This window comes from Silurus meridionalis, chromosome 18, assembly GCF_014805685.1.
Source record: "Silurus meridionalis isolate SWU-2019-XX chromosome 18, ASM1480568v1, whole genome shotgun sequence".
Taxonomy (NCBI): Eukaryota; Metazoa; Chordata; class Actinopteri; order Siluriformes; family Siluridae; genus Silurus; species Silurus meridionalis.
In genome coordinates this window covers 7,608,777-7,621,767 of record NC_060901.1, presented here as the reverse complement: position 1 = coordinate 7,621,767, position 12,991 = coordinate 7,608,777, and the positions used below count along the sequence as shown (strand labels likewise).

Sequence of the window (12,991 nt, the reverse complement as noted above, 5' to 3'; positions counted from 1 at the left end):
CCTTCATTCTCTTTTTGGATTTTAGAGACTCTTGGAAGACCCACGATGGGTTCCGCTTAATGCGCTTCAAAAAGTCGTTTTGTTAGATTTAATAACGAACCTAAAAGGTGCTTAAGAAAAAAAAAAGTCTTGTGTGTTTATTTCAACTGAGGCATAAAGATCACTGGTTCCCAGGTGTCGCCTTCTTGCTTATTGATTGGTTGGTTGGTTGGTTGGTTGATTGAGTGAGTTTGTATTACATCAATAGTAATCAGAAGCCGGCATTGTGAAAGTTATTGTATATTATTTATAGTTATTGGCCTACTGACCTGGTCCCTTGAATGGGTTTGATCTGATGGAGAACAATACATAATGTAAAAAAAAAAAAGTAAAAAAAAATTGACAATGTTAATAAGATAAATCTGTACTGAAATGAAATTAATAGTTTTGAGATCTTTTACATATATTTGTATCTATGTATTAGATATATTTGTAATACACACAATAATCATGACATTTTATGACTTGTGGAATCATCGAGTGGTGTGAAAGTTGTGCTGAAAAACTTTGTTGTTCTTGATGCGCATGTCCATACACATTGAGTAGTAGAGTAGAACAGTGAAGAAGCCCCCCGTCAGATGGGGAATTAGGGCTGTTCTTGTACACTAGTTAGAGCAGGTGTTTGTTGTTTAGGACTTGGCCACTATCATGACTCGGGGGTAAAAATTGGGGCAGTGGGTTTTCGTCACTATGGAAACCGCGAAGCTGCGACCGCGAGCTAGACTTGTGTTCTCGTGCAGGCTTGTAGTCGCTGAAGACCACCATGGACAAAATAATGAATCTGAGTGATGAGTAATAAATATTAGACACTAATGTAATGGGATACTTAGTTACTTTATATTGTAAGTTCGAATACATTATTTTTGTAGCATTTATTTAATTCATTAGTAATTTGATCTTTAAATTGCAATAAGGTAAGTTGACATGTGTGTGTGTGTGTGTGTGTGTGTGTGTGTGTGTGTGTTTATATAATTAAATTCATGAAATTGCAACTGTGTAAACAAAATGTACATAATGTTTCACTCGACTTTCAATACTTAGTAAGAATTCTTTTTTATACATTTATTTAAAACATTTATTGAGCCAACTTTTGGCTGAGGCATCATGGTAAAATGTACAGACCAGCAATAAACATTCAAAATAATTCAGAAAAAAAAACCTCTAACATTAGTCTTTCCTTTCAGTTAATCCACCCACCTAGTGTGTCATGTCTTTCATATTCTTTCAGCTTTCGTCACATATTACAGGAAATTTAGCAGTTTAAGACCACGCAAGCCACTTCCTGTTGCCCCTTCTGTAATGAGGTAGGACTTTCATGAAAAGGTAGGTTTCCTTTTCTCATAATTCATTTAATCAGACATTTTAAACATTTCAAATGTATCCTATTGGAAAGTTTTCTATTATCTTTCCTGGCTTGTTCAGATATGCCTGAATCTAAGAAAGGAATACAAATATGCAAATCTTCATTCCAATGACATCATATTTTTCACATTTCACATTTTTCACATTTATCCTTTTTGTCAATATGTAATTTGTATATCGTAAAAAAAATATCCAATATTATCCATAACTGCATTATATGCTGTGTCACATCTGCGTGGTTGTACTAGTAAAAAAAAATTGCAGGGCAGCATTGCAGGATTAGTAGTGCAGCATTTAGTAAGAACCACAAGAAGATTTCACAAGATGATGAGGCAATACCTAACAGACAGAAACTGATGCATGTTTCATTGTTCTGTAGAGCCTGAGAGAGAAACGGCGCAAAATGAGAATTCGGATTCTTTAATACAACGTCCTTTGCAGTGGATTATATCAACTTTAACTTCAACTATATCAACTTTTTATTATGACATCTTGCATTAATAGATGTCGGTTAGGGAGTGGGAAGTATGTCTGCACTCCTGAATCAACAGGCCATGAAATTCGGCAATAAACCTGAACTTGAAATGATGAAAGGTCTGGAGAGAAGGGGATCAGACTTGGAACCTGCTTTACTGCTGGAGAAGATTAATGAATTCTTCCAGACCTGTGACAGTGAAGGAAAGGGTTACATAACGCCCACTGATATGAGGGTAAAGAGCAAGAATTTATTAGTGATTCATGTGTGTGTTTGTGTGTGTGTATGTGTGTGTTTGTTGGTGTTTGCTTAAGATAGATTTTTTGCAAGTTTGATTATATTTATAATACTATTTTGTTCTATTGTATTTGATGTATTATTTATTAATATTTGTAAATATAATTTATATATAATTGACTATCAATTATTTATAATTATGCTTTCAATTTCCATTATTTGGGAGAAAAGTAAAGAATTGCATGCCATTGTGTGCATATGTTCCTTTCAGAGGTTGAGCAAAGAATTACCACTCTCTGCAGAAGAACTGGAGAATGTCTTTGACTCATTAGACTTGGATGGAAATGGCTACCTTACTCTAGAAGAGTTCTCCTCGGGATTCAGTGAGTTTTCAAAAAATGACTGTGCATACTACAATAAGATGAACCTACTGATACCAATAATGAATGGTTTTATTCTCTGAAATGCTTTCAGTGGATTTAATAAGCCCTGATTTTGTGTCTGGATACAGAATTTCTAAAGAAAAACCTAATGTGAGTGTATTCTCTGTTTGTCCAAGGCAAATTTCTGCAGGGACGTAGAATGAGCCAGACAGCTGATCAGCTCACAGGTCTGTCAAAGGACTATCCAGAAGTTCTATATCAGAACGATCCACAGGATTATGAGGAAGAAAAACACTTCAACACACTGATGGAAAGCCTAGGCGCTAGCAAAATCTTTGAAGAGTCAGTATTTGTAGTTGTATTTGACAATAGCAAAATATAGTTGTTTACAAAAATGAGGAACTATACAACCTGCCAGTTCACTGTAGAATCCCCCCCTTTCTCTTTCTTTTTTTTTCCCACCATTCAGTCCTAGTGAAGTGCGCACTCTGTGGATACAGCTAAGAAAAGACGAGCCTCATCTCTTGTATAACTTTGAGGATTTCCTGGCTCGAGTCACATCGCAGATCAGACTGGCCCAACAAGAAAAAAGGGAGATGGAAAGTGCCTTGAAAAAGTAGGCTACTTGAGAAAAGAATCAACACCTTCTAAAAAAAAAACCACTGACATCATTCTGAATGTAGTTATAAACCTCTGCTTAGAAGATTTAGCACACAAAGAAAGAGATAAAGAGATACAGTAAAATTTTGGACTGGATTAAAAGTTTTCAGTTAGAGCTGAGCATTCACATAAATCAGATTTGTATATAGATTATATGTTTGTGTGCAGAATTGCTTTCTGGTTTTGTACAATATAATACTGTAGCTCAGTTGTCTATGTTTTTAGCTGGTGGCATAAAGGCATGTAACATCAGCAGTCTGGTAGTTTGTGTTATAATTGTGTTACACCCATATTGTCTTATGCAGAAATATGTGAACCACACATTTGTTCCGATAGTGGACTCATGTTGACACAATGACATGAGGAAATTAGTGTTTTTAGTTATGCAAGTAGTCAGTTTGCAACTTATTTATAAGTTTATTGGACGTAATTTAAAGCTCAGGGATGTTAAAAAACATCAACAATGTAGCTTTTCATTTATAGCTTCTATCGCTTTCTGTGCCTGAGTTGCTGCAAATAACACTTTTGAGATTAACTTAAATGAGCTAATATGTTTGTTTCCCTTTTAACAGGAAAGCTGCAACACACAATGGTGAAATCCAGCAGTTGTACGAGGAAATGGAGCAACAGATAAAAAATGAGAAAGATAAACTGAGTCACAAGGTAAAGAACAGATTCCCTTTTCCTATTAATATTCTTTCTTATTTTAATTAGCAAAGCTACATTTATACATTATGTATGAATATATTTATGCTATAAAATTGTCAGATTAGTATTTCTTTGTTGATTACTACATCAATCAATAAAGAAATACTGATCTGACAATTTTATGGTTTTTAACTGGTGGACTTAACTCTGTATAGGCCTTCAGAAGTCAGGATCTGCAACAGCAGCTGAGCAGCAAAGAGCAAGAACTTGAGTGTCTTTTCCTTACACAGAGAAGGGTGAGTGCAGCTGGGGGACAATTTAGAAATGCCAAGAACACACCCAAGAGATGTCACCTCCTATTTGTCATTGGGAGAAAATTCCCACTATTATAATTTAAGCTGCACTTCTTCAGCAAAGATGAAGATTGTTGGATCTTGAAGAAATGATATTTTCCAACTTACGCATTGTTCACTGTGCAGTCAATTGCGGACAAGCAAGAGCATTAACACTGTAAATATAAAGAGGATGGACATGAGGAGGTTTCAGCTGTTATCATGTAACTTTTGAACAGTGAAGTAGTGCATTAAAAATGAATGTAGACTAATATAATAAATAAATATTACCTCTAAAGGGATATATAGTTGTTACTTAAAATAAATCTTTCCTTTTTACTGATGTTTATCTCCAGTTGGAGCAACAGTGTCAAGAGTTGCACACTGAACACCAGGAGAGTCAGTTGCAGAACATAAAACTGAAAATGACCAATGAGGAGCTCTCACGCAAGCTGGAACACACCTGTCATGAGCTTTCATTGGCACAGGAGCAATTGGCCAAACTGCAGGAGCGAGGCTTGAGACAGCAGCAAGAAAAAGATATGTGAGCAAATGCACATACCCATTATAACAGTACTTTAACATTAGCTTTTTCATTTATTCCTTTTTATAAGTCTGGATCACAAAACGGGGCCACATTAGGAACTTTTATGATGTAGCTTACGTCAACGATCCCTCAGAGACATAACTCGCAGATCTTGCTAACAGTGTTGGCATTGCTAGCTTTGTTTTTTGTCCTCCAGTGTTTCTGAGGGAATTGTAAAAGGGTTCAGTGAAAATAAACCCTTTGCTTATGAAACATCCGCTTTGAGTGTAAATCATGTACACAGATACAGATTTACCAAGTACTAAACAGATCCTGGTTCAGATACATGCACTTTTCCTTTATCTTACATTTATCTCATTCACCCTGATGCACTACACACACTCATTACAGAATGTCTCTCACACAGGGAGGCCTACAGAATCACAGAGAGACTGCAGAGAGAGAAGCAAAACCTAGATAATCAACTAGACCTGCTCAGGTCAGTCTTGTAGACACACACATGCAATGGATGAAGTATTGTATATATTTATATACATACATACATTTATATCTTTCTCACAGTGATTTCTTCTTTCAGAGAAATGAATACACAATTAAGAGATGAAAAAGACTCTTTGGTAAATATTTACATAATATCCTATCAATTTATTTGTACTGTACATGTCGTACATGTTCCCACAGGACACATGTTCTGTGTGTTCACATGTTTATGTGTATAGAAATGCAGCAATTTGTTGAAAAAAAACATCCTTGAACAGGGACAAGCCTCAATCTCTACTGCTCATTCTCACAGGAAGCAGACTACAGAAAGGTAATAGACATTTGTGAGAAATCTCTGCTTTCCTCAATACATTTTAATATATTTTATGACCAACTCTTTCAGTTTAAAAGTTAAAAGCGCATTTCAGACATGTTATCTTTTATCCTGCAGTAGTGAGGCTGATACAGAAGTGACTCAGCACCCTTCCAGCAACAGGAAGACCTCATCTTACAGCTCTAACCAGCACTCTGCCTCTGAAGATGAAAAGATAATGAGAGTTGCCAAGCATACTACGAGTGCAGATATCTCAACCACTGAGAACCTTGACACCAGTGCTCTGGATTCTCGATTCCACAGGCTTATTTCCATCGAGGAGGACCCCCTCCCACACCTTCTAGAAGGAGAACCATATTCTCTCTTCAAGCAGATGAATGAAGAAGAAGAAGCACAGATTGATTTGCAGATGAGCCCCATGTATCCCTCAAACATGTCCATGTCCTTTATGATCGAGGGGCAGCCGTTAGGCAAAGAGGCTTCACCAAAGGTAAAGGGTGGTTTTTGCTAAATTCATAAATTATGTAAAATTTTGGTTTGTCTGGGTGCTTAAAGTAATCTGGGGAGTTCAAAATGGAAGCAAGGACTGAATTAACTGCATAATCAACAAATAGAAAGAAGCAAAAATACGAACATAACACAAATTACACAAGTTATTAGTGCCATTTAACTACTTAGAGATTGAGTTGTCAGTGGCATCCCCTGCTTCAATCTCTACCTGTGCAGCTCTCCACCTGTGCACTCTGATTAAACATAATGTTCATGCTAATACTGCTGACAACATTGCTGTGCCTGTCATCTCATAGATTTCTAACTAGCCAAGTTAAATCCCCAGTTTAAGGTAGTGCAATTGTTCAGTATGCATAGCTGCACTGCATTCTGGATCTTTGAATCCTGCATTTTCTGCATCCAATACTTCTAAGTTGGATTTCTCATTAATTTTGAACATTTTGGAAAATGCCTCATTTGTTTTTAGAAACTAAAAGAAATGAAAGGTTGTTTGAGATTAGTTTTTGTCCTGCTTTTAAACAGCATTTTAACTGCACTAGCAATTGTATGCCACACACATTCTAATTAAAATACAACACCAATCTGACCACCTCGTAAATATTACAGCAACTATATTTTATTACGTTTCAGGGTGGAGTTTTGCTTTAAGACACAATCATTTAGTTCATATTAACATACTGCATATATCACTCCTTTTATTTTATTATATAAGATCACACTATTTGTTGTATTTCCACAGAGCTCTGTGTCCACCTCACATCGCCTCTATAAAGTCATTCTTGTGGGCAACTCAAGTGTTGGTAAAACTGCTTTACTACACCGGTTCTGCGATGGTCATTTCAATGCAAACACAACAGCCACTGTGGGTGAGTCTAAATCTTTATTCCTGATCACATTCCCAGCCACTGTAGTTAGGTGAGCTATGTGATGGTGAGGCAAATGGTGGAAAAACTAAAAGTAGTTTTTAGGATTTATTACCATTCAATATCATTTAAACTAAATTTTATCACAGTGACATATACATTTCCACTTCTATTATTCAACATGTGCTTATGCAGAAATGAGTGAGTGTTTTTTCGTGGATCATCGGAATTCACAAGCCTACTTTTTTTTTGTCCCAAAGAGATGCTACAACTTTCAAGTGGTTAACCTCTGCTTTTTCCTGTTACACAACCCAGTTTGAGAACTTGTAGATTATTTTTTATGACTGCATATAGCAGGAACTTGGTCCTTTATTCTGATTTTATTTATAAACTTCTTATTTTAAATGTAATTGCACATGCCTTTCCTTTGTGTAATGAATTGTCCCTTTTATTTTTTTACAAGAATGCCCCAATTGTTATTTTAAGGGAATCTGCCACCATTGCAACAATTTTGTAATAAATCGGTTACTTCCTCTAAAACACACTCAGCATTACAGTGTCCAGGGTACAGCATTTAATTAACAGGTCTACCTTTTTGATACTAAAAATGCAAAGATGTTTTCCATATAGCCGAGTTGTAGTTTGAGGATGAGCAATCGCAACTGGAAAAAAAATGTCTTTTTCAGCGTAGCTGAATCTGACATTTGCATTTGATATTGTCAAATACCTTATATGTTGTGCATATACACTTTTGTATATTCAAATTATGCATGCCCATGAAGGACATTGCAAATATTGTACATTTGAGTACATATTATTTAATTAATGTTTGAAGTCTGAAAATGCTGTCAGGAATGTGTGTGTTTAATGTCTCTAGACACATTTGCTATTAAGATGTTTGTGTGAAAGTTGCATCAAATAAAACATTCTTTCTGAGATTTTATACACTTTTAAACTATCTTAAACTTTTGGAGTTCAGCATTATATTGGGTGTCCCCTTAACCAGTGAATCAGGTATTTGTATTTTACACAGAGAGAGAATATATATATTTTTCTATCTAAGGCATTGACTACAGCGTGCAGACTCTGAATCTGGGGGACTGCCATGTGGTTCTGCAGTTGTGGGACACTGCAGGACAAGAAAGGTGAGTCCTCTAGTTAACTCTTATTGATGCGGAAAAGCACACTATATGTAGGATTTCTATAAAGCTGTGTTGTAACAATGTCTATTAGCTATATTTTTTTATTAATAGCTAGTCTTTGGAAAAAATGACCAATATGGTTATTCAAACTACAGCAGATTTGATAAACGTTATAAATAAACACATTGAATAAAAGAATAATCAGTAGCTCTTCTATGAGTATAAATGGCAGCATAATGGTGCAACTTGTTTTCCTGCAGATTTCGAAGCATCACCAAACAGTTTTTCCGCAAGGCTGATGGCGTGGTGGTGGTCTACGACATCACTCAGCGTGTCAGCTTTAAGGCTGTGCAATCCTGGCTGGTGAGCATAGAGGAAACAGCAGGGGAACAGGTTCCCATCATGCTTCTGGGCAACAAATCAGACAAGGAGAGAATGAGACAGGTGGAGACTGGGGAAGGGAAAAAGCTTGCGAAGGTAAGGCTTTAAACCCTCAAATTGAATATATTTCTTTCATTATTTCATGCACTATTATACTACAAAAATGTCATCATAATTTCTCGTCTTGTCTAACAGGAAACACGTTTGTTGTTTTATGAGTGCAGTGCTTATACAGGCTACAATGTGCAAGAGGCTTTCATACACCTTACCAGGTAAAAATGAACAGTAACACACTTTCCTACTTTACACTAAAGGTATCACAAAGGTAGCACTGTTCAATTCTGTAATCTAAATAGTCAGAAGGTTGTTTAAGGTTCTATAATAGCAGTACAGACTTCATTATTAATGTGTTCATTCTTGTATATTGGACACACTGGAATAATCAAAGACTAATCATAAACAGATAAAAGATTTGTATTTCTAAGGAAGAAAAATTATATTATTGATATGATGAAGCTTTGTATTTGGGACACAATTTTTTTTTTGGAAGAAGCCTTCAGTGTCTTAAAAAGAAAAAAGAGAGACTGGTAAAGAAACAACTGTTTATAACTACTGTGGCATAATCAAGAATCAGAGCCATTTGTCATTCCAAAATATTAAATGTACATAAATGGTTGAATAATTTTTTTTTTTAATAAATAAACATTTTTATAGATATAGAATATTTATGTTAGATAAGAGCACCCAGTTATTGATTATTTTTTACAACAGCACCCCCTCCCAAGTGTTTTATTTCTTTTTAATTTTTGTATTATTTAATGTAATACTTTTCCTTTGATGTCCTCGATATTTGTGATGTGTGTAGTTCAGATGACAAACCACAGCAGAGTTAGTAGTGGCTATAACAGGAAGATGTGGGTGTAAAGTTTTTGTCATGGTTTGTTTTTTGTTCCTTTTTAAACAAAAATGTAAAGCACCTTATATACCAGAAGTGAAAACATTTTTATGGTGTTGTGAGAGAGAAAGCAAAGATAAACAAAATATATATTATATAAAATATATAAATATGATATCTATAAAAGATTGGGCTACAAGTGGCATCTTGTGCATGTTTAAATGTTTAAATGATGTACTGACAGCAATGAAAAACTACAACCCCAATGCTAAAAAAAAAAAGGTTGACACTGTAATTGTAAATACAATCAGAATGCAATGATTTGCAAATATCGTAAACCCATATTTAATTCACAACATGGAAAACATATCAAATGTTTAAACTGAGGAAATGAACCATTTTAAGGAAAAATAATTTAATTTTGAATTTGATGGCAACACTTCTCAAAAATAATTGGGGACAGCTCAATGAAAGAAGGTCTGTAAAAGGTATGTTATTAGAATTACTAAACTAAACTATTTAGAAAACTAGACTTTATTCAAATTAAACATTTTCAATGAATGAGGTTAATTGACAACAGGTCAGTATGATAATTAACTAGAAATAGTGTATTTTAGACAGGCAGGGTCTCTCAGAAGTAGGTTCCCTGGTGGTCTAGTGGTTAGGATTTGGCGCTCTCACCACCGCGGCCCGGGTTCGATCCCCGGTCAGGGAACCAAACCCAGCCATTAGGGTGAATCTCCCTTATGGGAGAAGCCGAAAGAGTCTCTCAGAAGTAAAGATTTGCAGAGCTTCACTAATCTGTGAAAGTCTGTGTCTATCAATTGTGGTGCGCTTTCAGAAATATTATAATTTCAGAATGTTCCTCAACATTAAATTACAACCAGTTGAACATATCATTTACAGTACAATATATCATTAAAGGTTTCAAAGACTCTGGAGACTTTCTGTGTACAAGAGACAAGAGCAAAAATCAATATTGGATGCTCATGATCTTCAAGGCCTCAGGTAGCACTGCATTTAAAACAGTAATGATTCTGTAATTGAAATCACTGCATGGGCTCTTTAACACCTCCACAAATCATTGAACACAGTTTGCCATATTGTCCACAAATACAGGTTAAATATCTATTATGCTAAGAAGATGGCACGCGCAAACAAGATTCAGAAACGTTGCCATCTTCTCTGGGCCAAAACTCATTTAAAATGCACTGAGGCAAAATGGGAAACTGTTCTGTGGTCAGATGAATTAAAATTTTTATTTATTTGGAAACCATGTACACAACATCCTCTGGACTAAAGAGGAGAGGGACCGTTTAGCTTGTTATCAATGCTCAGTTCAAAAAGCTGCATATCTGAATGTATGAAAGTGCATTAGTGGCTGTGGAATTGGCAGCTTGCACATTTGGAAAGCCTCCATCAATGCTGAATAGTAAAGATGCAACTTTTTGCATCCAGAAAAACGTCTTTTTCAGGGAAGGCCTTGCATATTTGAGCAAGAAAATTCTAACTGCACACTACATCTGTTACAATAGCATGATTTTGTAGATAAGTCTGGGTGCTGAACTGGCCTGCTTGCAGTCAAGTAGAGTCCTGTATCAGACACATATGGGGAAAAAATTCCTCCTCCAAAACTTTAGGAACTGGTCTCATCAGTTCCCAGATGTTTACAGACAGCAGACTTAATGCTACACAGTGGTAAACATGGTCCTGTCCCAACTTATTTCAAGACCTGTTGCAGCCATCAAATTTAAAATTACCTTATTTATTCCTTAAAGTGGTATATATTCTCAGTTGAAACATTTGATATTTAAAAATGTTTCAATTGTGAATAAAATATGAATTTATGAGATTTGCAAATCATTGCATTCTGTTTTTTTTTACATGGTGTTCCAACTTCTTTGGAATTGTGGTTGTAAATATTATCCAGAAAGGTCTGTTATTCGAATGAATTATATTATTTACTATTCATAGTTGTAGGATGTATCATAGTTTGTATATTTCGAACTTTTTAAATTTTTAATGTGCAGTGCATCATTCTGAATCAATTATATCATTATATCATGAACAGTTAATTCTGGAATATTTTTATATACACAGTTCACATTATTGTTGTTTGTTCTAGTTTCTATTTCTATATCTGTGTTGTTTACATTTGTGTGTGTGTGTGTGTGTGTGTGTGTACTGCAGAGGTAAGAAGTAATGAAGTACAAATAATTAATTACTGTTCTTAAGTAGATTTTTCTGGTATCTGTAATTTACTTCCCTTATTTATTTTTACTTTTCACTCATTTCATTTTTACACAAATATCTGTACTTTCTACTTCTTACATTTTCAAACCAGGCTTGTTACTTTAGTTTTAGTATACTTGGTCACATATTTTTCTTCTCATTGCGTGCCGTTTTCAGCCTATCAACCTATTTTGTCATTGTGTGGCTCTTTCGACCTACCACGGGTGTATCATTTCCTGACTATCACACACCACAGACATAGACTAGTTTACAAAGCCAAAAATGAACAAGAAGTCTGGAGCCAACGTGTATGAGACAGAGGGAGTCAGTGATGTAAACATGACTGAGAACAAAGACATTCCTGATCATCATCTTTGCTCTGCTTTTGTTCTATATGATGGTTGTTCAGCCTGGATACATTCATTAGATAACAACATTTTTAATTCTTTTGTTAATATATTATGATCCATAGTCCAGCTATCAACATAAAGCTAAAACATGTAATATTAATGGCTTCTTTTTTAATGAAGTACATGTCAGAGCCTATACTTTATTTTAACTTGAGAGAAAAAGTATAGTCAGTACTTCAACTTTTACCAGAGTTTTTTTTTTAAACATGAGTATCTGTACTCCTACTTGAGTGAAGGATGTAGGTACTATTGCTATATCTGGTGTAATGTTAATTTATGTATGTGTATATCTTCTTTATTTGCTTGCATTTTTCAGAGTGCTAAAAGAGCAGGAGGACAGAGTTCGGGAGAGCACAGTGAAGCTGGGGGCCCAGTCAGTGAAGAATAAAAGCTGCTGCATGTGACCACACACACACACACACACACACACACACACACACACACACACACACACACTCAGGTATTTTAAATGTGTAGCATATGAGAGAGGGTGCAAGAGGTGAACAGTGAAGCTGTAATTAAGAATGCAGCTCTGTGCTTCCATTATGTTGTTGTTATTGGTTAATATACTGACAGAATGTTATTCACTCAGGTCTATTGACTCATGTGACAGTAGAATAAAAAGATAGTGATAGATAGACAAAGAGATATAGTGCAGTTGAATCTGATAAGGAATTAAATGAGACCACAGTACATGTTTTACCACATCTACTCACTGTAAGCATGAATGCCATATTTCACTCTTGCTAAGTAAGCATGAATAGGCATTTAGGGATGAGCAGGCAAGAAAGTAATATATTTTTTTCCTCCTTCTTAGAGGAATCTCTGTTTAAATTTTAAAGTCAAATATTTGACATAAATGTTTAGTAATGTAATAAATTATTAATGTACATATAATTTTATAATATATAATATATGGCATATACTTTTCATGTTTTTGTTCCATGTACAGAAACATTTGTTTGAAACAATTGTTATATAAGAGGTATACAATTATGTTATTATAAATCTTATATTTTTTTCAAAATAAAAACTGACTAAATAAATCAAATTACAAATCC

At 35.0% G+C, this 12,991-nt stretch overlaps 1 protein-coding gene across 4 annotated transcripts; it reads left to right on the top strand.

The window, feature by feature from the left end:
• Positions 1 to 1,284: 1,284 nt before the first annotated feature.
• Positions 1,285 to 12,932, top strand: cracr2ab (calcium release activated channel regulator 2Ab). Of its 4 annotated transcripts, none has more exons than XM_046872484.1 (17): positions 1,285 to 1,362; positions 1,781 to 2,111; positions 2,385 to 2,496; positions 2,673 to 2,838; positions 2,966 to 3,112; positions 3,729 to 3,819; positions 4,020 to 4,100; positions 4,493 to 4,680; positions 5,090 to 5,161; positions 5,261 to 5,300; positions 5,442 to 5,494; positions 5,618 to 5,987; positions 6,747 to 6,873; positions 7,934 to 8,015; positions 8,273 to 8,489; positions 8,589 to 8,665; positions 12,247 to 12,932. In XM_046872484.1, exons 2-17 carry the CDS (start codon positions 1,929 to 1,931, stop codon positions 12,332 to 12,334), a joined length of 2,094 nt encoding a protein of 697 aa, XP_046728440.1. In that variant the 5' UTR covers positions 1,285 to 1,362; positions 1,781 to 1,928; the 3' UTR covers positions 12,335 to 12,932. The 4 variants fall into 4 exon arrangements, with proteins under 4 accessions (XP_046728440.1, XP_046728438.1, XP_046728439.1 ...); XM_046872482.1 differs by having other exon boundaries at positions 5,403 to 5,494; XM_046872483.1 differs by having other exon boundaries at positions 1,286 to 1,362; positions 5,615 to 5,987.
• Positions 12,933 to 12,991: the final 59 nt, after the last annotated feature.